Source organism: Peromyscus eremicus, chromosome 12 (genome assembly GCF_949786415.1).
Source record: "Peromyscus eremicus chromosome 12, PerEre_H2_v1, whole genome shotgun sequence".
NCBI lineage: Eukaryota > Metazoa > Chordata > Mammalia > Rodentia > Cricetidae > Peromyscus > Peromyscus eremicus.
This window is the reverse complement of record NC_081428.1, coordinates 50,743,427-50,768,457: the sequence shown is the minus strand read 5'-3', so window position 1 is coordinate 50,768,457 and position 25,031 is coordinate 50,743,427. Positions and strand designations below refer to the sequence as shown.

General features: G+C 41.8%; 1 protein-coding gene across 3 annotated transcripts in view; it reads right to left on the bottom strand.

Annotated features, from left to right (window-relative positions):
* The window catches only part of Gramd1c (GRAM domain containing 1C), a 92,321-nt gene that overhangs the window by 30,947 nt on the left and 36,343 nt on the right, over positions 1–25,031 (bottom strand). For 2 of the 3 annotated variants that reach the window (XM_059277638.1, XM_059277639.1), the window contains exons 4-7: positions 20,473–20,576; positions 19,813–19,908; positions 17,779–17,859; positions 1,105–1,223 (exon numbers count right to left, since the gene is read on the bottom strand). In XM_059277638.1, the coding sequence (XP_059133621.1) occupies positions 1,105–1,223; positions 17,779–17,859; positions 19,813–19,908; positions 20,473–20,576 (400 nt within the window). Of the gene's footprint in view, positions 1–1,104; positions 1,224–4,476; positions 4,615–17,778; positions 17,860–19,812; positions 19,909–20,472; positions 20,577–25,031 lie in introns of those variants that run through there. The other variant, XM_059277640.1, reaches the window with a different exon arrangement.

Here is a 25,031-nt window from a genome sequence, read left to right as displayed (position 1 = left end):
CACCGAATCTAACCGCCTTGTGTTCATAGATGATTAAACTGAGCATCAGAAAAGCCCAAAGACTTGCCTGAGATATCTCAGCTACAAACCACAATCCAGACCTTATTGACTACAATCCAAGGCTCTCTGCATGAGTAAGCTGATTTTCTACACAGTTTTGATACCCAAGACTAGTAAACTTTATAATGACGACAGTGCAATGGAAAAAAAATTGAACTTTATGGAAAAGTAATAAAATATGCATGTGCAATCATGTAAAAAAAAGACTATAAATTATTGATGTAAACTGAGACGATATAGGTTGGAGCAGCAGAACAGAGGACTGCCCAGGGGAGGAAAACATTTGTGTATGTATTAAGACTTTCAACATGTTTACATAAGATTTGGAGGGCTGGAGAGACGGCTCAGCCGTTAACGGCTAGATTCACAACCAAAACATCAAGAGCTGGTCTTTGGGTCTTGGCTTCTTTCACTTAGCAGAATGTTTGCTACAGAATGTTAATGTATTATCCTTGTTTTGATTGCTATGGCCTCAATTAACATTGGATAAGGCACATGTGCCCTTGTACAGTTTATAAAATGTTCACACTTCTTAATGAATGTATGTCAAGATGACATTTCTCTACTAATTTCGTCCTCACACCGTAGCACCACACGACCCCTGCACTGTCGTAGCTCACATCTCCATGGGACTGTCAGCTCCTCTCACTAACGTGGTCAATGTTTCCTGAGTGCCCAGCACATGTCACTATGCGAGCGAGTCCTCGAGGAGAAGTCACGAAACCACCTGAGCCCTTCACTCCTCCGATGGCTCCTGTAAGCTCAGAGATCTCACCAGTTCCTACTCCAGATCCTTAATAAAAAGGATTTCTAAAATTAAGCAAATCCTAAGAATCATAGCTTCGTCAATATGCCTTCATGTCCCACTTTTGCTTACCAGTTTAGTAAATGATTCTCTTCTCCCCCAACTTAAACCCTACCCTACCAACAAGGCAAACTGCACCAAATGATAAACTAATCGAAACTCAGAGTTAGAAGAACCTAAAATAATTCCATTTTAATGGTTCATAATGCACCTTGCCATTTTAAGTCACCTCACTGTACCTTGGCTGCACATTTTCTTCTATTGATAATGACAAGTTTTCCATTTCTTCAGCATTTAAGCCCAGCTCCGTGCCATAGTTCTGCTGGAGCAGTTGCCAGAATTCCTGTCTGGTCAGGCTCTAAAATAACAGAAACATTGCATGGGTATTGGAAAATACAACAGATAACGTACTAGCAATTCAAAGCACAAAGGTCAAAGTTAAAGGAACCATGGTATAAGCATTCAAGGTATGGCTTTGGTAAATTTTTGGCCTATTGGTCTCTGTATTTTCTGTTTCCTATAAAAAAACGGGTTAATGAGAGCTGGGCATATAGCTTAGTGCTAGAGGGTTGTGTAGCATCCGCAAGGTTCTGTGTTCAAGTCCCAGTGCTGCAAAAGAAGAGTTAATAATGCCCATCTGGTAAGAGTTGACACAGGAAAGCTGGAGAGATGGCTCCATGGATAAGAGCACTGGTTGCTCTTCTAGAGGTCCTGGGTTTGACTCCCAGAACCCACGTGGTGGCTTACCACCATCTCTAACTCCAGTTCCAGGGGACCTTCTGGTCACCTCAGACAAACAAGTGGTGCACAGGCCTACACGCAGGCAAAACTTTAGTAAGTAAAGAGTTGATACAAGAAATGGATAAACATATAAATAATGTTCCCCCTAAGATGGGGTTTAACTGTGTTGTCCAGGCTGATCTTGGGCTCAAGCTATCCTCCAAAGCAGTTGGGACTCAAAGGCACATGCCACTTAGAAAATGGTGGGTTTTCAAAGTTTGCAATAAAGTAGCTTTGTATGTGAAGTAAAATGCTTAAAGTGTCCTTTTTATAAAAGTAAGTTATTTATCGTTTCTGGCAATTACTGATCTAAAATGCACACAACCTACAATCACCATTCAGAGTTCTAAATGTCAATTCAGAATGGAAACTTTTTTTTTGAGACAGGGTTTGTCTGTGTAGCTTTGGAGCATGTCCTGGAACTCGTTCTGTAGACCAGGCTGGCCTCGAACTCACAGAGATCCACCTGCCTCTGCCTCCTGAGTGCTGGGACTAAAGGCGTGCTCCACCACCGCCCAGCAGAATGGAAACTGTTAATTCACTATTATATCTGAATATTTTAAGCATTTTTGGGACTCTGTACACCAGTGAGCTCTAAATTATATTTCCCTAAAATAGAAAAGGCAAGAAAACTGTCTTCAGAGTACTAATTTACTTTTAAGGAAGTCCAGCTTGCATATAGATAGCGTATTAGTGTTAAACTCACCAAATACAGCGGAGAAATGGCTATGTGGTTCAGAGTATTGACTGCTCTACCAGAGGACCAAAGGTCAGATCCCAGCTCTGAACTAGGCGGCTCACAAACACCTATACTTCCAGTACCAAAGGATCTGACACTCCCTTCTGGACTCCATGGGCATCCCATACACACAGACACACGATAAAAAAAAAGTCTTAATCATGTCAGGTGATGGTGACACATGCCTTTAATCATAGCGCTCAGGAGGCAGAGACAGGTGGATCTCTGTGAATTCAAAGCCAGCCTGGTCTACAGAGTGAGTTCCAGGACAGCTGGATCTACACAGAGAAACCCTGTCTCCAGAAAATAAAACAAAGCAAAACAAAAACTATTTAATCACCTAATACAGCAAGCTGTAAACTATATAGCAAAACAAAAACATCATATTCTAGTAACTAACAGACTGGATTCTGGAAGCATTACAGTTAATTATATGATTAAGCAAGACAAGAGAGAGACAGCATGGTACCTGAAGCAACTGTCAACAAGATCTTTCACCCATTCCACAGCTATTTATGGGGAAGGAAGCGTGTGGTACCTCACTAGAGTCTAAGGTTAAAACAATCTCCGCATCAAGTACTTCTAATATATTTGAAGTGATATTGGGCACTATTAAGTAAGACATACATTATCATGTGCGAATGGGCTGTAGATTCAGTGGGATGGGGGAGAGAAAAGGAAGGATATAGTACTGAGGATCAGGGTGGCCGGATGAAGCTCCACAGCAGAGAAGGGCTTCTGGGTAAGATGATGGAAAGACAGATGTGGGGAAGGAGAAATGAGAAGAGATGGGGAGAAGACAACCAACCCATAAATAGAGAAGGAATACATGACTGTAAGCAATGTTTGTTGCAAAGCCAGCAAATCATCTGTTAGCCCAACTAGAGCAATGTTTCACAGTTAGGAAGTCGACTATAAAAGTATTTAATGGGGTCAAATGTATACATGCCCTGAATCCAGCCCTGATGTTCCCTACAGCAAACACCCCTTCCTTCCCCCTTCCCTGCCTTCTCCCCTCCGCCAGCAGCTGTGCACCCTCGTTTTACTAGACAAGCTTTGTTACATTTCGTGGAAGCAGGGCGCTTGAAAAGAAACCTGTGCTTTCGAGCGCTGTTGGCCGAGCCCAGATGACCAGACGACCACGAGAACACTTTATGACAATTCAGATGTCATTAGCCACATTTCAAAATGTCAGGAAATATCCACCCAAATAACTACAATAAAGGAGTCGAGGTAAGGAAAAAAAAAAAAAAAAAAAAAAGACAAGCCTCTTTGGTTGGAACTAATTGTATTAACACGGAGTGGAAATCTCGGGTTGGTGAACTCTAACTGGAAATAACACATCTAGAAAATGAAACATTCATAATGTTTACCATCTACTAGAACTGTCTTTTTACCCGATAAAGTCTTCTGAAGCAGAACATCCAGGGAATAAAAATACAAAGGCCCATTAGTGACAGTTAAAAAACTACTGTCCTTGGTCCTAAAGGAACTTGACTTCTACCCCAGAGATTCATGGGTAGATTCTGTCTTCATAGCAATAGTCCATACTGTGAATTAACTAAGTCTTCCAAAGACATCATCTTTGAGACAGTGTTCATGTCATAAAAGGGTGGTTAGCGTTACAAAAAGGAGACAGTTTTTCAGCACACCTGTGATTGATCATTAGCCTGTCACAAAAACTTTTTTTGAAATAATAGACATTTCTAAAGATAAAAACGAAAGCAAACAACAAATCAATCGTAAAAGAAATGGAACTTGGCAGTAAAATACTAAGAACAAAATGCTATTTAAGTTAATTAGCAAGATAATTTCAACATACATTTTGATCCATTAGGCCAATGTAAATATATACTTGGTTAATGGAAAACAAAATAAGACTCGTTTAATTCAAGGTGTTGTTGATTGACTGGCTTGTTAAAAATAACTATTTTTGCCAGGCTGGCCAACTGTCACAAAAGCGTGGCTATTTACAATCACACTGTTCAAACATACCCAGCCTGATAGTCGCAACTTTTTCAGCACTTAGCAGCCGAACCTTAGAGGGAAAAAAAAAAATGACCTAAATATTACATGAAAGCTGACCACCTACCTGCAAAGGAGCGGCTCAGGGTTCAGCCTGCAGATACTTGAGCAAAATAAAGATGAACCAAGCAGTAATCAGATAGGGACTCAAAGTCGGCGGATCAATTGCTGGCCCAGAAAGCTTTGTATTCTAAGTATTCTATGAAGTCTTTATCCACAGTAGAGCTTCAAAAATTTGGTAACAGCTAAGCAAAATCGCTTCTTCAGTTTTCTACTCTGTTATGAGGCACCTTGCCATGTAAAAGCCGAGATCGAGGACAGTTTGAAGCCCCAGCTGTGGCTTCCGGGTTCTGAGCACCAGCCCTCTTTCCCAGGGGCTGGTCGGTATGCACAGCTGAAGTTACACCTCACTCCACAGGTTCCTAAGCCACGCCTACAGAGGAGCATAGGTAAACAGTGTTTTATTAAAGGGACCGTTCCCAATTTCTTCCCTTCGACACACAGATTGGGGCCAGGCTGCAAATGAAAAGATCTCCCGTGTGCTCTAATGGGAATTACCTACTGCAGTATTATTTCAATCCCACTTGAAAACCAACGATGTTAAAACTTAAACTTCCCCGTGACAACACTTTTCAACTCTAGCAAGTCATTATTGTTCATATACCACTTACTGACCAGTATTCCCACCAGACTCCTGTCTGCCCTTATGACTAGAATAGATCCTACCCTCCTGAGTATCAGAGATGGAATGTCGGGGAGGAACAGGAAGGGCCAGCTACTCGGGTAAAGCATTCAGCATGTCTTTCGTCACTGAAAAGTTTAAGGTGACGTCTTGCTTACTCAATAATTCTTTCCCTTGAAAATATTTCTGGCTTTAGTTCATTCAGAATAATTTCCTGGCAGAGTCCTGACTATAATAAATGGGACAGTCTCATCTACCAATTCTAATTTCTCCCAAGAAGAAATGTTTTAAATGAAAAGTCATAGCTTGCCCTAATTGCTACCAATTCACTCCAATAGTTCAGTCAAGTGTATAACACAGATCAAGGTTCTTGCTATTACGAATAATGCTGATATGAGCATTGGTGCAGTGGGAAGGGGCTTGGACCTGCCTAGGCTCAGTGTGCTAGGCTCTGCTGACTCCCCTTGGGAGACCTCGATTTGGGGGATGTGGGTATGCGGGGTGACTTGGGAGAGAGGGCTGGAGGAGGGAGGAGGGGGTGTCTGTGGATAGCATGTGGAGTGAGTAGAAATTTTCAAAGACAGGTCAAATGTCCCTTGATGAACTACAAAGACTGGCTTTTCAGAATACTAAAGTCCGACAGCTTTACCAGAATGACTCTGAAGAATTCCACCCACTCCTGCTGGTCTGGTGTGGTGGTACACGCCTTTAATCCCAGAGCGACAGAACACAAAGACCCTGATTAAAAATATAAAATGAAATAATAATTCCACTCCCGCCTGCGAAGGAGGCCATCGGAAGCCGGCTTCCACCGTGAAACTTTGGGGTGTTGTACTAGGTTCTCACTGGCTGAAACTGTAGGCATATACACTTCCTCTGCTCACCAAATAACCATGAGAAAGTTTATCTGTAATTGGTACCCATGAACCCCTTTCACTAACTACATTTACATTGAAAGTAGAAAATAGAACCCGCCCCCCCCCCCAAAAAAAAAAGTTGGACTCTTAAGGAAGCCCAGGATGCAATGGGTAAGTACAAGAGGAGTGGACATCAAAAATGTCTTATTCAGGGAAATAAGAGAGTTAAGAGAAAACTCCAGAAAGACTGACGTTCTTCCTCATGGAGGAAGTAGACAGAGGTGCCAAACACTGTTGAAAAGTCAAGTAAGATGAGCCTGTGACAAGCAACGTGTGGCAGATGCCAGCATCCGGAGAGGGGGGCCACCTGGCACTCAGGTCACTATGACAAAAGCGTGTGTGCTCTGAGGCTGGAGGAAGAGCTAGGTCGTGGAGAGCCCTACGTGCCAGGCTGAATCACATGGCCTTTACACTGTGGAACATAGACTCCTGGTTTCGTGCAGAGAAGGAATGATGTTGGAGTTGTACTTGAAAAGACACTTTTAAAACTCCACTCAGCAACCCCAAAGATAGAGTAGAGTGTTAGAAAGAGCCGTGTGGGTGACCGATAAGGACTTTGATGACAGTGGACACGATTGGCAAAGAAGACATAAGAAACGAGAATTTATCCAAGGTTCTGGCTTGGATGACTGGACCGAAGATAGATGGAGCAGTTCTGCCAACCAAAAAGGCCAAACTAATAATAATAAAAGGGGAACAATACCGGAATACATATTGTCTTAGTTGGGGTTTCTATTGCTGTAAAGACACACCATGGTGAGACATGACTGTGACAGACAGACATAGTGCTGGAGAAGGAGCTGAGAGTTCTACATCTTGAGCCGCAGGTGGTAGGAGACACTATGTGCTACACTGGGCATAGCTTGAGCATAGGAGACCACAAAGTGGCCTCCCTCCCAACAGTGACACACTTCTTCCAACGAGGCCACACCTCTAATAGTGCCACTCTCTATGGCCCAAGCATTCAAACCATGAGTCTATGGGGGTCAGACCTATTCAACCCACCAGACATATTTTTACGCTTTAGGCTATCATGTAGCAAATATAATTAAAATTGTAATTTTGGTGTTTTTTTATAGGGTAGGTTTAAATGCTGCATTTATATGATTTAGACTACCACCAGAAAAGTAACTGAAGTGCCACATGGCTATCTCTGCAGGACAGCTTCAGCTCTGGCAATGTCCTGGGCTTGGGCTCAGGCAGGCTGACCTCCCCGAGACATGCTCACACACTGCAGATGCTCATTCAGCTGGAAATGCACTCCAGTATCAGAGGGACTTCTAGAGATTAGCAGTCTCCCTGCCTGCCACTCAGGGGGAGTGGAGCTGTCATCAGAAAGTCAATGATAAGCGTGACTGAGCAAAGGGAGCTGGTTTTCGGGAAGGACTTGCTGATAGTTCATCTCTGTCTCGCTCCTTACATTTCTGTACTGGTCAAAGTCTGCCTCTGCACCCTGCTTTTCTGTCCTATATTCTTGGCCTTTGTCTAATGAAGGCTCTATTAGGCTGACATGTTCTTTATTTTATTTTATTTTATTCTTATTTTACTTATTTAGTTAGTTAGCAATTTATTTTATTTTATTTTATTTTGGTTTGTCGAGACAGGGTTTCTCTGTGTAACTCTGGCTGTCCTAGAACTCACTTTGTAGACCAGGATGGTATTATTGGTTGTTTTTTTATTCTTTTTGGATCTTTGCTCTTTGGTCTTTTGGGAGCCCACCAACCAGCTTCCAAATAAATCACACATGGAGGCTTATTCTTAATTATAAAAGCCCAGACTTAGCTTGGGCTTGTTTCTTGCTAGCTTTCCTTAACCTAAATTAACCTATCTACCTTTTGCCTCTGGGCTTTTACCTTCTCCTATTACTATATATCTTTCTTTCTTACTCTGTTGCAGGTTGTGTAGCTGGGTGGCTGGCCCCTTGTATCCTCTTCCTTCTCTTGCTCCTTGATCTCTCTTCTCTTCCTCTCAGATTTCTCCTTCTATTATCGTCTCTGCCTACCAGCCCAGCCTATCCCTTCTCCTACCTTGCTATTAGCTGTTCAGCTCTTTATTAGACCAATCATGTGTTTTAGACAGGCAATAACACAGCTTCACAGAGTTAAACAAATACAACATATAAGAATGCAACACATCTTTGCATCATTAAACAAATATTCCACAGCATAAACAAATGTAACACACCTTAAAATAATATTTACAACAGGCTGGCCTCTAACTCAGAGATCCTCCTGCTTCTGCTTCCTAAGAGCTGGGATTAAAAGCATGCACCACCACGCCAGACATTTCTTTCTTTATATATACACAGTAATGCATTTAGTCGGTTGTTTTAAACTTTCTTCTTTCCCAACACACTTGACAAATAAGACTTGCTTCTATCACCAGTCTAGTTAGTGAGTCTCAGAACAGAATTTGGAGTGACAAATCAGAACTCAGGGAGGGCATACCTGTCTCTGTTTAAACAGCTCCCCTCACCACTTCATGCCTCAGTGTAAGAACATGTGCTACCTTTGGCCATTGGCAATGATGCTGAAAATCATGCTAAGCCTTAAATTTTTACATGAGTGTAGATTTCTGCTCTGTTAGGTACTGGACCTAAAAATTCACTCTCAGAATGCACTTTGTAATTTTTTTATCTTTTTTATGTGTGATATGTGTGTTCAGGGGTGTGTGTGTGTGTGTGTGTGTGTGTGTGTGTGTGTGTGTGTGTGTGTGTGTAGAGAGATCAGAAGACAATCTCAGGCATGAGACCTTGTCTTACACTCTGTTTGAGGCAGGGTCTCCTGTTACCTGCTCCGTATGCCGGCCTGCAAGCTTTCAGGAATTCCCCTGTCTTTATCTCCCGTATTGTGAAAGGCATCATGGGATTACAGACATGTGCTACTGTGTCCTAGACACACACTTGTGTGTCCTCCTTTAGTGAGCTCTGAGGATGCAAACTCAGATCCTCAGGCACTCATTGAAGGGCAGTAGAAAGCACTTTACCCACTGAGACCTCTCTCCAGCTCAAGCACTCTTAAATTCTAAGGAGAGCTGGCTTCCTGGAGCCCACATACACTGAGAAAGAAAGATAGCTCAAAAGAAAGCTTGCGTATGTGTGAATCCAGCCTATACAATAATAATCCTAAACCCAATGACAAAATAACATAAGACTATAAAAACTCAACTGAGCTTTAACAGTAAAAACCTTTTGATTTGTAACCCTTGTTATTACTGACAGCCATATGTGTATGTTTATACATAAATATGCACCTGTTTTATTAATTTAGTTATTTAAAAAAAATAGAGTTTCTAAGCCGGGCAGTAGTGGTGCATGCCTTTAATCCCAGCACGCGGGAGGCAGAGCCAGGTGGATCTCTGTGAGTTTGAAGCCAGCCTGGGTTACAGAGTGAGTTCCAGGAAAGTCACAAAGCTACACAGAGAAACCCTGTCTCGAAAAAACAAAATAAATAAAATAAATAAATAATAGAATTTCTTTATACATTATTTTTCAAACAATTTTCCTGTATAATTAGGAGGTCAAAAATGAACTAAACTCTCTCCCTGCTGCCCGTAGATCCGGGTGTCAAGTTCTCAGCACAGGGCCGTGTCTTCCTGCATTCCATGTTCCCTGCCATGATGGTAATGGACTAAGCCTCTGAAACGGTAAGTGTAGCCTTCTCTCCTCATCAAGAAAACTTCTCTTTGCACCAGGTGGAAACCACTACAGAAAACCACAACCAATCAATGTGCAGAGTTGTGGAGCCCAGTCCCAACGGCTACGGCTACAAAACACTCCCACCTAAGTAAGGGTCAGGAGACAGTGCAGAAGAAGGGGTAGAGAGATGGAAAGAGCCAGAACATCAGGGGGTTGCTGTGAGACTAGGTCTCCTAGTAATATAGGACGCCATACCAGTAAAGTTTCACCAACATGACAGCCCAAACGTGAGCTGACCAAGCATGATACCAATGAGCACGCCAGACCGTTAGGAGGGAGCCCATGAGGCCACAATCCTACACAAAGAAAAATGGGCAGCTGAGTAAAGCTGGGAGGGGGAGAGGGGGTGGAGAGAGGGAAGAAGACATTGGTTGTCCGATGTCAAATGGTCAACCCTGAAAACACACATACATGTAATACTATATGGACTCAACAGGTTATATATGGGACTTTAGGAGTATATACGAATCCATATATGTATACGATAACAATTGATGAATAATGACACCGTCCATGAAGGAGAGGAGAGAGGGTTCTATGGGAGGACTTGGAGGGAGGAAAGGGAAGGGGGAAATATTGTAATTAAAGTGCCATCTCAAAATGAAACAAGAAGAAAAGGAAGGAAATCAATTAAATATATACTTAATTTAGGTCGAACCTTAAATAGTTCTGAAACAATTTTTTTCTCCATCCTTGACTTTTCCCTTGAACAAAAAGAATTGCAATATTTTCTTAATTAGGGATACTTCTTATTTAGATGCTAAATCCTTACAATTTTGATAAATTGAGATACTTAGAATATATTTAATGAATATCTGATACATGTCACATACAACTTATTACCCAAACTGGCATACTGTAGAGAGGAAGGAGATCCAGTTGATGCGGACTCTGACCGATACCTAGGGCCTGACAGGTGGAGACTGTGTGGAGTAAGTGGAGATGGATGTCACCAGCTGTGTGGTAACACTGAGCTTTGGCACTGCAGGTATGACAGTGAACAAGACAGACACGGCCTTTGCCCTCGAGGTGTTTATAGCCCAAGCAAGGAGAACAAAAAAACGAAACCAAGAGTTGTAATTGCTGTGAGTGTTGTAAAGAAAAAATGCAAAATGGAAAGAAAGATGATGGCTACTTCAGATTTATTAAGGAGACTTGGGACAAGGGGTGGAAAATTAGAGAGCCCAAGTTGTAGACGGAGCATGTTTGAAGACTATTGCACACTCAAAAAAAGTAGAACATTTAAGAGAAGATGTTGAAAGATTTGAGCCATTACTGGGAGAGGTGGGCTGGGCCCAGATTGTGCAGTCCCTAGGTAAACTTTTAGGGCAATAGTTATTAAAGAAGAAGCTAAAGTAAGTCCCCCACTACCACAAAATAAAATAAAATAAAAAGTAACAAGAAACAAGCCAGTCTCAGGCACATATTTTAAAAGCACAACTTTGGCTGTAGTATTGTTGAGAGTTGGACAAACTGTCTGGAAAGGGCCATATAGTAAATATACGCTTGGTGAGCCATATGATCTCTGTTGCAAATGCTCAACTCTGCTGGTGTCATGTGAAAACACAAACAAATGAGAATGGCTGCGTTCCAATAAAACTTTATTTATGGGCACCAAACTTAGGATTTCATGTGATTGACAAGTATCAAGAAGCGTTATTCTTTGGTGGTGTGTGTGTGTGTGTTTAGCCATTTAAAATGTAAATCAACTGGGCATGGTGGCATTTGAGAGGTAAAGGCAGGAAGATTACAAGTTCAAAACCAATGTGGTCGATAAGGTGAGCCACCGTCTCAAAAGTCAAATCAAAAAAGCACAAGAGACAGAAGTGGCTGGCTAGCTCCAGTAAGGGAGGTGGACTGGTTTAAATAGGGAAATGAGCTGAAGATGGGGTGGTGAAGAGCCTGGACCTTATCTTGAACTATGGCTGCACGGTTCATGACAAGGACCTGAGAAAGCGCTGATTGTATCACAGACTGGTGCCATCAGATGGCCCCAAAGTCCCAGGAACTCAGTGTGCTCTTGCTAAGCAGGGCAAAGGTTGTAGAAACTGAAAACTTCAAAAATGGGCAGGCTGACAGATAAACACATATCTAGACATTGAAGACTATCATGAGTTAATATTGGAAATATACCATCCTTTCAGATGGAGTGTACAAAGTCTTGAGTTGGAAGAAAAATAGTTCTATTAAAAACATTTTTCTTCTTTCTTTCAAGGAGATCTCATGTACCGCAGGTTGATCTAGAATTTCCTATGTAGCTTAGGATGTCATGAACTCCTATTTACATGTCCCCAGTGCTGGGATCACGGGGACTCAGTACATTGTGCATACTAGGCAAGCATTCTACTAACTGAACTAACACCCCAGCTCTATAAACATTGTCTTTCAAAGGCACTAGTATGAGTCTAACTCTTTCCCTCTTCTGTGGATTTTACTGTAAAAATAAATGAAACAAATGCAAAAACATGTGGCTCAAACACAATTTGGTCAAATAAAAACGTTTCATTAAATCAAGTAAGAAGGCAGAGGCAGGTGGATCTCTGTGAGTTTGAGGCCAGCCTTGTCTATATAGTGAGTTCCAGGACAGCCAGAGCTATGTAGACAAATCCTGTCTTAAAACACAAAATGGGACAAAAACAAACAAACAAAATCTTTCTTCTAAACCAATTCGTTTTTACAGTTTTCTTATTCAAGAAGTAAACACAATTTATGTATTTATATTTAGAAATTTTTCTTTGTTTTTTTAGAATATCACACAAGATCAAGATCAAGAAATCAAGAGCCAGGTATCATGGCACACACCTTCATTATCAGCACTCGGAAGGCAGAGGTAGGAGGATCTCTGTGAGTTCTAGACCAGCCTGGTCTACAGAGTGAGTTCCAAGCCAGACAAGCCTACATAGTAAGTCCCTATGTCAATAAAAAGAAAATAAATCTAACTAATATGCCTTTTATCAATCTGAAAACAAAAATATACAAAAAACTGAAAGCAAGTCCAATGTTTTAGTTAGGGTTTCTACTGCTGTGATAATGACCATGACCAAATCATGAGGTCAGTCAGGGCAGAAACTTAACAGGGGAACCTGGAAGCAGAGACCATGGAGGAACCCTGCTTACTGGCTTGCTCCCACCAGCCTGCTCAGTTTCCTTTCTTACACACCCAAGGACCACCTGCCCACGGATGGCACTGTTCCCCAGTGAGCTAGGTCCTCCCAAATCAATCCTTAATCAAGAAAAATCCCCCACATACTTGCCTTTATATAGTAGGTGTGTTACTTTTATTTATGTTGCATTTGTTTAACTCTGTGAAATTGTGTTACTGTGCCTGTCTAAAACACCCGATGGTCTAATAAAGAACTGAACAGCCAATAGCAAGGCAGGAGAAAGGACAGATGGGGCTGACAGGCTGAGAGAGAGATATAGAAGGAGAAAGAATTGAGGGGAAGGAGTCAGAGAAGGGGAGGACATCAGGGGTCAGCCACCCAGCTGCACATCCAGCAAGCCACAGAGTAAGAGTAAGATTTACAGAAGTAAGAGAACGGGAAAAGCCCAGAAGCAAAAGGTAGTCAGGATAATTTAAGTTAAGGAAACCTGGCTAGAAACTAAGCCAAGCTAAGGCCGGGCATTCATAATTAAGAATAAGACTCCACGTGTGATTTATTTGGGAGCTGGGTGGCAGCTCCCCCCCCCCCCAAAAAAAAAGAGCAAAAGACCAAAGACCAGCCAACAACACCTTTAGGACAATCTAATGGAGGCATTTTCTCAATTAAGATTCCCTCTTCCCAGATATGTCAAGTTGACAATAACTAACCAACCCCTCCTAGCATGGTAATAGATGACCATAATTCCATATGATTCTAGCACTTGAGGAAACAGAGGCAGAAGGATGACAGTTTCAAGGTTAGTCTGGGGTACACAAGTTCAAAGCCAGCCTGGGCTACATAGCAGTAGCCTGTCTAAAAACAGAAAGGAATGCAGGGAAGGTTCTAGAAGTCAAATGGAGCTTGTAAAATTATAGACTATCAACACTGTACCCGTTACCTAGCATTGTGCCTAGCACCTATTAACTTCATAAATGATAGTTAGCATTATTGTATTAGTATGTTATTATTATTGTTCTTCAAAGTTCACTAAAGAAACACAGAAAGGTAGCTTTCTGTTTTTCTACTTTGTTCTCTCTGTCCTCTCAATGCTTCACTCCCTCAGTGCTCAGATCAAACCTAGGGCCTTGCAAAAGCTAGGGACTCCGAGCACTTAGCTATATCTTCACCCTGCCTTTTTAGTTGTGTGTGTGTGTGTGTGTGTGTGTGTGTGTGTGTGTGTTATGCATGTGTACACACATGTGTATACATGTGAGTTTGTCTGTTGCAGGCTCGTCTGCAGGATAGTTGTTGACATTGGGATGTCTTCCTCAACTACTTTTTCACCATTTTTTTTTTAAAGACAGAGTCTCTCATTGAACCTGGAGCTCACTGGCTCAGCAAGGCTGTCTCTGATCAGCAAGTCCCAGAGTGCTCCTGTCTCTGCCTCCTTAGCAACGGGATCCTAGGTGTGCATTGCACACCTGTTTTTATCTGGGTGCTGAGGGTCCAGACGTAGGTCCTCGTGCTTGCACAGCAAGTACGTGACCCATGGAGCCATCTCCCTAGTCCTACTTGTACTTTCTATTCTAGGGAACGTCCACAGTCTTTAAGATTCTGGGAGTTGGAAAGATGCCTCAGTGGTTAGATGCACTTCACTGCTCTTGGGGAGTACCTGGATTCAGTTTCCATCTCCCAGTGGTAGTTCGCAACTACCTATACCCCCATTTCCAGGGGGATCTGATGCCCTCTTCTGGTCCCTACAAATTCCTGCACACTAATGCTGCATACATATTCATGCAGATTCACACATGTACACATATAAATTTTAAGAAAATAAACTTTAAAGAGAGAGAGAGAGAGAGAGAGAGAGAGAGAGAGAGATGCTAGAGGCTAGAGAGATGGCTCAGCAGTTGAGACCATTGGTGGTTCTTACAAAGGACCCAGGTTTGATTCCTAACACGCACATGGTAGCTCACAACCATTTGTAACTCCAGTTCCAGGAGATCAGATGCCCTCTTTTAGCCTCCAAGGGCACCAGGCATGCATGTGGTACACAGACATATGTGCAGATAAAACACACATATACTTAAAATAAATAAAATTATATATATATATATATATATATATATATATATATATATATATATAGTCTTTGTTTTTCAAGACAGGATTTCTCTGTGTAGTTTTGGTGGCTGTCCTGAATCTCACTCTGTAGGCCAGACTGGCCTTGAACTCACAGAGATCTGCCTGGCTTTGTCTTCCGAGTGCTGAGATTAAAGGCGTGTGCCACCGCCACCCTTTTTTAAAGAATCTAGTTAGGACAGTTTTAGGTAGTATTTAAAATATATGTTTCAGCATCGTTTCTTGTTTCATTACTGAGCAGAGATGGCCACTCTTATCAAATAAGAGTTAATGCCTACTTGAAATAGCATTACATGTTAGTGCTAAAGACAATGAAATGATCAAAAGGTTTGACAAGCTCAAGTAATACATGAAGATGGTAGTCCTCCACACATGTGAACAAAGAATACAAAAGTCATCATACACACACACACACACACACACACACACACACACGCACGCACAATAAACAATGAATGTTGAGTTTTTAAAATGGTGCTTGACTTGTGAGTTCAGTCACTTCAGTCTTTGCTTTGGTTTTGTGTTGCTTTCTTCCTCTGTCTTTGGTTTGTTGAGACAGGGTCTTCCTAACCTACCCCAGGCTGCCCTTGAACTCTCCAATCTGCTCCATCATCCTCAGTGTCAGAATCGTAGGCATGCACCACTACTTCATCCCTTCTCCCTTACTTTTGATAGATCTAGGTAAAGTTTATTGATTTTTAATTTGTTTTCCAAAACAACCTTTCATTCTATGGACCCATCTTGCTATTCTCTGTTTCGTTCATTTCTGCTCCAGTGTTTATGTTTCTTTGGGTCTGCTTATATGGAGTTAATTTGCTCTCCTTTTTCTAGTTTCATAAATACAAAAGGTAGGCTACTGATTCAAGATCAGCCTTTTAAATATGTAACAAGTGTTTACAGTTATAATTTCCCTTCTAAATGCTGCTTTAGCTGTATCCCATGAGATTTGGTATAGTTTTGTTTTCATTTAGCTTGTGAAAGGATTTTTTTTTTAAATTTCCCTTGTGATTTCTTCTTTTCCCCAGTGGCTCTTTAGGAATGTTCTATTTAACTTGTACTTTCTAGTGAACCTCTGGTTCCTAATTTCATTTCACTGTGATCAGAAAATACATTTTGCATTACACTAATCCCTTTGAATGTATTGAGACTTGCTTTATAATCTAGTATTATGGTCTGTTCTGGAGAGTATCTACATGCCCTTGAGAAGAATGTATATCTGATGCTGTTGGATAAAGTATTCTATAGGTGTCCTTTGGTCCTGGCTAGTTTGTGGTGGTGGTCTTCTGTTTACCCTGTGGAACTCGGTCCAGTTGTTCCCATCATTGAAAGTGGGGTTTTTGAAGTCAGCTTTTACTGCTAAATTGTTCATTTCTCCCTCCAATTTTGCTCATTTTCTCTTTATATACTTTAGGACTCTGTTACAAGGTACATATGCACTTTAAACTTTTGTGAATTCCAGACAATTTGGCCCTTCTACCAATACAAATACACTCCTTGTCTATCCACTTTAGTTTTAAAGACTGCCTTGCCAGGCATCCCTGTCAACACTGTTCTCTGTTTTCGTGTAATATTATTTCTTTCTTTCTCTTTCAAGGTATTTGTTCTTTGACTCTATTCTGTCTCAAACAGCACAAATAATTAGACTGTATATTTTTTTTATTCCATCAGTTTTTGGATCTTGATTGTACTGTTGGCTCCTTTATAGTGATATGAGGATTTAGGTAATATCTAGAAAAAGATCATTTTAGGAAGAGTACTGGCCATTTTATGTCAACTTAACACAAACTAGAGTCATCAGAGAGGAGGGAGCCTCGATTGAGAAAATGTCTCCATAAGATCCAGTAGACAAGCCTGTAAGGCATTTTCTTAATTAGTCATCAATGGCCTGGTGGTCCTGGGTTCTACAAGAAAGCAGGCTGAGCAAGCTGTGAGGAGCAAGCCAGTAAGCAGCACCCCCTACATGGCCTCTGCATCAGCTCCTGCCTCCAGGTTCCTGCCCTGTTTGAGTTCCTGTCCTGATTTCCTTTGATGATGGATGTGATGTAGAAGCATAAGCTGAATTAACTCTTTCCTCCCCAAGTCGCTTCGGTCATGGTGTTCCATCACAGCAACAGAAAGCATTTTGTTTATCAAATGTGTGTGTCCCTTTATGTTTCCAATATTGGCTTCTTACGTGTTAAATATGTATTTATTTTGTAGTTATCATTTTACTTCCATTAATGTTTCTTTACTATCTTTTTTTTCTTGGTCAGTAGCCCAGGGATTATAATTAGCACAGTAAGGTAACCATAGGGGTAGAGGATGAGGCTCAGGGGAACATGCAGGAGGCTCTGGATTCAACCACCAGAACAACAACAATTGAGGGGCTGGGATGACGGCTCAGGAAATGCTTGCTGGACAAGTAGGAGAACCAAAGTTTGAATCCCAAACACCCTCATAAAATGCCAGAAATGGCCGCGCCACACACACCCATCCAATTCTTCAATTATTTTAAATTTAAGAAATAACACAAAAATCACTATAGGTCTTTTGCTTTAAAGAATTTGAAGTGTTAGCCAGGTGGTGGTGGCGCATGCCTTTTATCCCAGCACTCAGGAGGCAGAGGCAGGTGGATCTCTATGAGTTCAAAGACAGCCTGGTCTACAAAGCTAGGACAGCCAGGGCTGTTAAACAGAGAAACCCTGTCTCAGCAAAATAAAATAAAAACAACAACAAAAGAATTTCTATTGTGGAATTGTCATCCGAATTAGATTCATGAAGACAAGAAAGGCTCTGCACAAATTCTATGTAGGTCCACACTAGCCCCTCCTGTGCCTTCTTACAGCAGGCCTCTGAGATGAACACTTACCTTGTCTAATAACACATTCTGCCACAACCGAAATATGCTCAGGTAGCTTCTGTCTCTGGCACCAAAAGACGTAAAGAAAAACTACAAAGACAAATAAGGGGACAAATTAAGCACCATGGAAATGAAGGGGACAGACACACTGGATAAACAAAGTGCACTTAGGGTCTTAGGGTTTCTATCACTGTGATAAGACACCGTGACCAAAGCCACTTGGGGAGGAAAGGGTTTGCTCAGCTTATGCATGCACATCACAGTTCTGTCATGAAGGTGTGTGGGGTCCTGCTGACCAAAGCCCACAGCTAACAACTCCCCACACTGTTCTCACTTGTCCTTGTGTTAAAAGAAAAATAAATAATTGCTGCATAAGTGAGATTCCTTTATATGCCCTACCCTGTAACAATAGCATAATAAACATAAGTTTCAAACACAGTGTTGTTCTTATTTACTGGGGAAATGGGCTAAAACTAGGCAGCTGTTTATGTTCATAATAACTTTCTCAAATTAATCTAAATAAACTTATAGAAAAACGGAAGTATTTTATTCTGAACTTTGCGATATGATGCCTGTCGACTGAGCCACATATAAACTAAGAATACAAGTAGATTTCAGAAATGTATATATTAATGATATGAATTTTAAGTTAGGCAACTTTTTCAAGTGTTAAAAACATTCCAAAAATATTGGCTCTCTGCACATAAAACACTCAAGTTAAACTCTGAGGCTTCTGATGTTATAGAAAGCAGTAGAATGCTCTATCTGTAATTCTGTGTCTGTTTTCAGCCCTATATCTTTCTCTACATTTAGCTATTTTTGTAAAGTCATATTTAAAGTTGACTTCAATGAGAAAGTGCAGCAAGAGGCATCCTTGAATGAGGCCTCGCAGTGGGCCTTCTCTTCCATCGGCCTGGTCAGTGACTGCCTATCACAGAGCTGATCTACCGGGAGGAGGAAGCTAGTTCTATGCTGGAGTGATTAAGACAATTTCACACATGATTTGGGTATTAATGTTTTCACAGACAGATTTTTCAATTCATTAATCTGAGACCTCTCGAGATCAATATATATATATATATATATATATATATATATATATATATATATATATATATATATATATATATTGGGAGGGGTGAGCATTTCAAGACAGGTTTTCTTTGTATAACAGCCCTGGCTGTCCTGGAACTCACTCTGCAGACCAGGCTGGCCTTGAACCCAGAGATCCTCCTGCCTCTGCCCCCTGAGTGCTGGGATTAAAAGTGTGCACCACCATGCCCTGCTATTGATAGATAGCCTTTGTAGAGGATCCATCCTAGCAATCTGTAGCTGAAAGTTTTCCTGTGTCCCACCAGGTCCTGCAGCTGCTTGAACCCAATTAAACACACAGAGGCTTATATTACTTACAAACTGTATGGTCTATGGTAGGCCTCTTGCTAGCTAGCTCTTATATCTTAAATTAACCCATTTCTATAAATCTATACTTTGCCACATGGCTTGTGGCTTACCAATACCTTTACATCTTGCTTCTCCTGGCAGTAGCTCTCTGCCTTGCCTCTACTTTCTCTTCCTGTCTGTTTGGATTTCCCTCCTGCCCTTAAGCTGCCTTGCCATAGGCCAAAAGGCTTTATTTATCAACCAATCAGAGCAACACATATTCACAGCATACAGAAAGACATCCACAGCAGTAATCTGCAGACACTGTTGCATACATATCATGTGACCTAATGATTACTACTGTCTCTTTTGGATTTCCTTATTTATTTTAATTAGCATTCAAAGAAATGGATTTAATCGTGACTTCTTTATATGTACGTAATTATCTTTTATCTTAGTCACCTCCCACTGTCCTTTCCCACCTCCCTGCTGTCCTCTTTCTTCTCTGCAAATAGTAACCATTTAAACATACAAGAATCTGATATTGATATCCTGCGTCTCCACAAGACACTGTAGCTTCAAGAACTACCTACACCCTGGTGCTACCAGTGTGAGACAGTTTCTCCCTGCTATTAATATGGCTAAGATAGATAAGTCCCTCACCTTTTCGCCCTCGGTGATGATCTGGATAGCATTTGGGATGAGTCGAGCAGTTTTCTCCTTGGTCATAAAGGTTATATTCTTTAAAGCAATAGAAATCTAAACACACACACACACACACAAAAAAAAACTTTTTAAAAACTGAAATTCATATTTTCAGAAGCATATACAACCCCAAATACCAAGTGTTACATCAATCTAATCCAGAGTTTTGGCTGAAAGGCCTGCTTTAGGAGTTCACAAGCACATGCTGTGTTCTCTGTGAAAATCAAGGTCAGCATTCGGACATGTTCCCTTCAGCATTCTGCCCATCAGCCCCAGGATCTAACATTAGGACTGGATGTGAAAGACACGTGGGAGTTCAGGCTCCACATTTAAACTCGGAGAACAATGTAGACAGTCTGTCAAGTAACCATGGTTTTGGCAATCAAGCCCTTCCAACTGAACTGTAGTAAGTGCAAATGGAGCCTGATGTATTGAAATTAGAAAAATACATTACACATTTATGCATGTAAAAATACATTATACTTACATAAACATAGATACACAAATACATACTATTTTACTTTTGAATCATCCTCAATACACTGCTTTTAAGAGTATTGTGTACATTTCTGACTATGCAATTATTTGTATCAACAAATCAAATGCAAAATATCTTACCGTAGTTTCCCATCTGAAGATGTTGCTATAGAAACAAAGCCAGTTTTCTGAAAGGTACAGCCGCCCCTGAAGCAAAATATCCCTCTGAAGAGCACAAGCATAATCTATGCAGACAAAAATGAAAAGGTTATTCACAAAAATCTGACAACTGAATAAACCTTATACTACTACTTCAGCTTGTGAAAAGACATCACTGTTCATTCATTCATTCATTCATCCATTCATTCATTCATATACTCTATGCCAGCTATTTTGTTAAGCACTAAGTGCACCAGAAATATTGCGTACCCTCATGGAAGTTTGTAAACGAAAGGTAGGTGTGATGGCTAATATTGTCAACCTGCTAGAATCTGGAATAATCCAGGAGACATGCCCCTGGCCATGCCGGTGAGGGAGTGCCTCAATCAGATTAACTGAGGAAGTAAGACCCACCCTGGATGAATGTGGGCAGTATCATTCCATGAGCTCGGGGTCCCAGACTACATGAAATGGAGAAAACTTGCTGCTTTCTGGCTGTTAGTGCAATGTAACAAGCCGCCTCAAATGCCTGCCGCCATGACTTCCTTGTAGACAAATTTCTAAACGGTTTTATTAAATAAAAAACACGGAGCCAAATATAGGGGTGAAAGCCTTAGAGATCAGGGAAATAGGAATAGACACCAACCTTACCTCTCTAGCTCTGTAGCTACCAAAAGTGAACTACTTCCTGTCTAATATGCGCCTTTATTGCCTTGGTGTTCTGCCCTCTCATTGGCTCTTAACCCAGCTACTTCACTTCCTTGTCACTGCCTGTCTGTATAGACCTCCAGGTCTCTATGGTTGGTCTTGGGATTAAAGGCGTGTGTCACCACGCCTGGCTCTGTTCCCTAGTATGGCCTTGAACACACAGACCTTGCCTGCCAAGTGATCAGATTAAGGATGTGTGCTAACACTGCCTGACTTTTGTGTTTACTTAATGGCTTGCTATGTCCTCTGATCTCCAGGCAAACTTTATTTATTAACACACAAATAAAATATCACCACACTTCCTCACCATCATGGACTGTGAGCCGAAATGAAGCCGTTCTCCTCCAAGTTGCTTTTGTCAGGACATTTTACCACAGCAACAGGAAAAGTAATGAACACAATTTTGGAAAGCAGTCCCTAGTGGTGAGGAAGGCAGGCAGTGGAGCAGACGAGTCAGTGATGAAGAAGCAGAGAAAGGGGAAATGCCAGCACTTAACTGCTTTCCCCCACTTTCCCTCCTTATTCAGCACAGGCAGGACTCAGCTCACGGGATGGCGTGACCCACATTCAAGGTTTTCCACCCGCAGTTAAAGCTCCTGGAAATTCGCTCACAGACACAACCAGAGGTGTGTCTCCTAGGAGATTCCAAATCCAATCACGTTGACAACAAAGATCAACCATCAACAAATACAAACACAAGTATGATGATGAACAAAGCGCAGAGAAAATTATAACATAACCAGAGTAAGGGGGAAGGTATAGAGAGAACATTATTAGGAATGACTTCCCTGAATAAGTATTCTTCTAAAAAGAATCTAATGGTTAGGGGAGGTGGTGGCACATACCTTTCATCCCAGCGCTCAGGAGGCGGAGGCAGGCAGATCTCTGAGTTTGAGGCCAGTCTGGTATACAGAAAGAGTTCCAGAACAGCCAGGGCTACACAGAGAACCCTGTCTCAAAAAACAAAGATAAAAAAATCTGAAGATCAGTAAAAAAGCTGACAGAATTATGATGGACCAGTACATGCAAAGGCCCCGTGGTAGAAAAACACATAGCACGTTTGAGAGCTAAGAGAGAGCAGCTGGGTATAGTGACACATACCTTGAATCCCAGTTCGGGAGGCAGGGCAGACAGATCCCTGTGAGTTCCAGGCCAGTATGTAAGGAGACTCTGCCTCAAAAGAGAAAGCAAGAGGGGAGGGATAGGGTACTAGGAGAAGCTGGAGAAGGTGGACCCTGAAAGGTCTCACAGTTCATTGTACAACTCCTGAGCTTTAAGTGGAAGGAACATGGTTAGATCTATGTTTTTTAAGTACCACTTGATTCAGGCTGTAGAAAAGGGTTTTTGCTGTGACCTCTCACAACCTTGGAGATGGACCTAACTGGGGCACCAGGGAATGAAGAAACAGCAGACGGGGTTGGGTGGGTCATGCACTCTGATGGAGATGCACCAGCAGCAGCCTGGAGACATCTCTTTTATTTTATGCTTCTGAATCGAGGCAGGGTTATGATGTACAACTGAACAAGGAGGCTGGTTTAGTTACTCCTGGTGGGGGTTCTGCAGGGAAGCAGTCTCATGTTACAGTCATTGGGAAAGAAGAAGCTATCGTTGATAGTTCCTGTACACACTGTTTTAGCTAAAGGTCAATCTTTCGTCAAAGCTCTTCTTGGACCAGGGAAGACTTTGCCATTTCCCTGAGCCTGACCTAGGGAAGGCTTTGCCATTCCCATGCATCTGAGGCGTTGGGGCCCTTGACATGGATATGCTCACGTCAACAATACACATCCACTCAGGGCTTCCTCCCCAGATTCTGGGAAGCCAACTACAAGTCTTAGGAAAAGTTGATAGTGACTCAGACCAGAAATGTTAAGATTCAGAGACATTTAGAAAATAGCACTAATAGGGAATTGGTGATTGATTAGATATTGGATAAGAATAAGAGGATGATCAGAAAAATATATGAAGCTAGAGAATATGCTAGCATGTATGTTTAACATTCACAAAGCCCTGGTTTGTATCCTTAGCAAAACACACATGCGCGGGCGCGCACACACACACACACACACACACACCTATATACAATTTAATTCAGTTTCCAGGCTGATCCCTTCCACATCAACACTAAAATCTTTTGAAATCAAGTCTTCTGTTAAGAAGAAGAGGAGGAGGAGGAGGAGGAGGAGGGGAGGGGGGAGAGGAAGAAGGAAGAAACTATGTTATTGCCTACCAAACAAGTTAATAATACCATTGTGATAGTTTTAATTGACAATTTACATAATCTAAAATTACCTAAGCATCTCAGTGAGAGACTATCTAGATTGAACTGACCTGTGGGCATGTTTTAGGGAATTATCTTGATTACATTGATTAAGGTGGAAAGACTAGACCATTGTGGGTAGCAAGCTCTGTTCCCTGGGTTTCAGTCCTAGCCCGTGTAAGATGACAGAGAAAGAGAGCGAGAGCGAGAGCGGGAGCGAGAGCGGGAGCGAGAGCGGGAGCGAGAGCGGGAGCGAGAGCGGGAGCGAGAGCGGGAGCGAGAGCGAGAGCGAGCGCGAGCGAGAACGAACTGAGCAAATGCAGGCATGCCTTCATCACTCTTCTTCCTGATTATGGATGTGATGTACCCAGCTCCCTCACTGTAAGGAGTAATAACCTGGAACTGACAGCTGGTCAACCTCTTTTCCTCTAGCTGCTTTTGTCAGGGTATTTTGTCTGCGCAGCTGAAGAGAAACAAAGACTAGTTTGCTTTCAGTTGTTGTGATAAAGAGACCCAAAGAAACTTGGGAGAAGAGGAAGGCCTAACGTGGCTGACACTTCCCGTCACGGTCTATCATCACAGCAGGACTCTGAGAGAAACCATCCAAGAGCACTGTTTACTGGCTCCATTTCCACGGCTTGCTCAACTTGCTCTCTTACCCAACCCAGGACCACCTGCCTAGGGTTAGCACTGCTCACATGATCTGAGCCCTTTCACATCAATCCTGAACCAAGAAAATGCTCACAGACATTTCCACAGGCCAGTTTGATGGAGACAATTCTTCAGTTAAGGGTCCCTCTTCCCAGATGACTCTAGTTGATGTGGAGCTGGTAAAAACTAACCAGCACAAATACCATGCCTCTACCATTTAGATCCTGCTTAGGGCCTAATTTGAACCACAGGGCCAAACTACGGACAACACACGGTATGAAGAGTTTCTGTAAGGTGATTCAGATAACTGCTAAATTTTAAAATTGCATAATATAGTTTTTTTTTTATTTTAAGATAAAAGTTGTCAGGCACAGTGGTGTACACCTTTAATCCCAGCACTCAGGAGACAAAGGCAGGTGGATCTCCGGGAGTTTGAGGCCAGCCTGGGCTACAGAGGGAGATCCAGGACAGCCAGGGCTACATAACGAGACCCTGTCTCAAACAAAACAAACATAATTCAACAAAAAAGTTGAATAAGCCTCAAAATACTTAACCTTAGTTGTGTTCACGTTCTAAGCAAACACTGAAAACTGAGCCTTTCGTAATGCTTCCTTCAGAGAAAGTTAAAAACAACAACAACAAACAAACAAGAAACTGAGATGCCACCAAACAAACACTCTCAGTAAATAACTGAGCATATTAGGCTGATCTTTCACTACCATGTGTCTCCCAAACACAGTGGGTTAAAGGTCATCTTCAGGTGCCGTGACATTTTCATCGTAACCACTGAAAGATATTTTTTATCATCCACTGCTTCTCAGACTTCAGAAATACCTGGTTGGCTGATACTACAGAGTACCAGCTCTTCCCTACAGTTCTGATTAAACAGGCCTGGGGCAAGAGGAACATGTCACGGCCTGTCAGA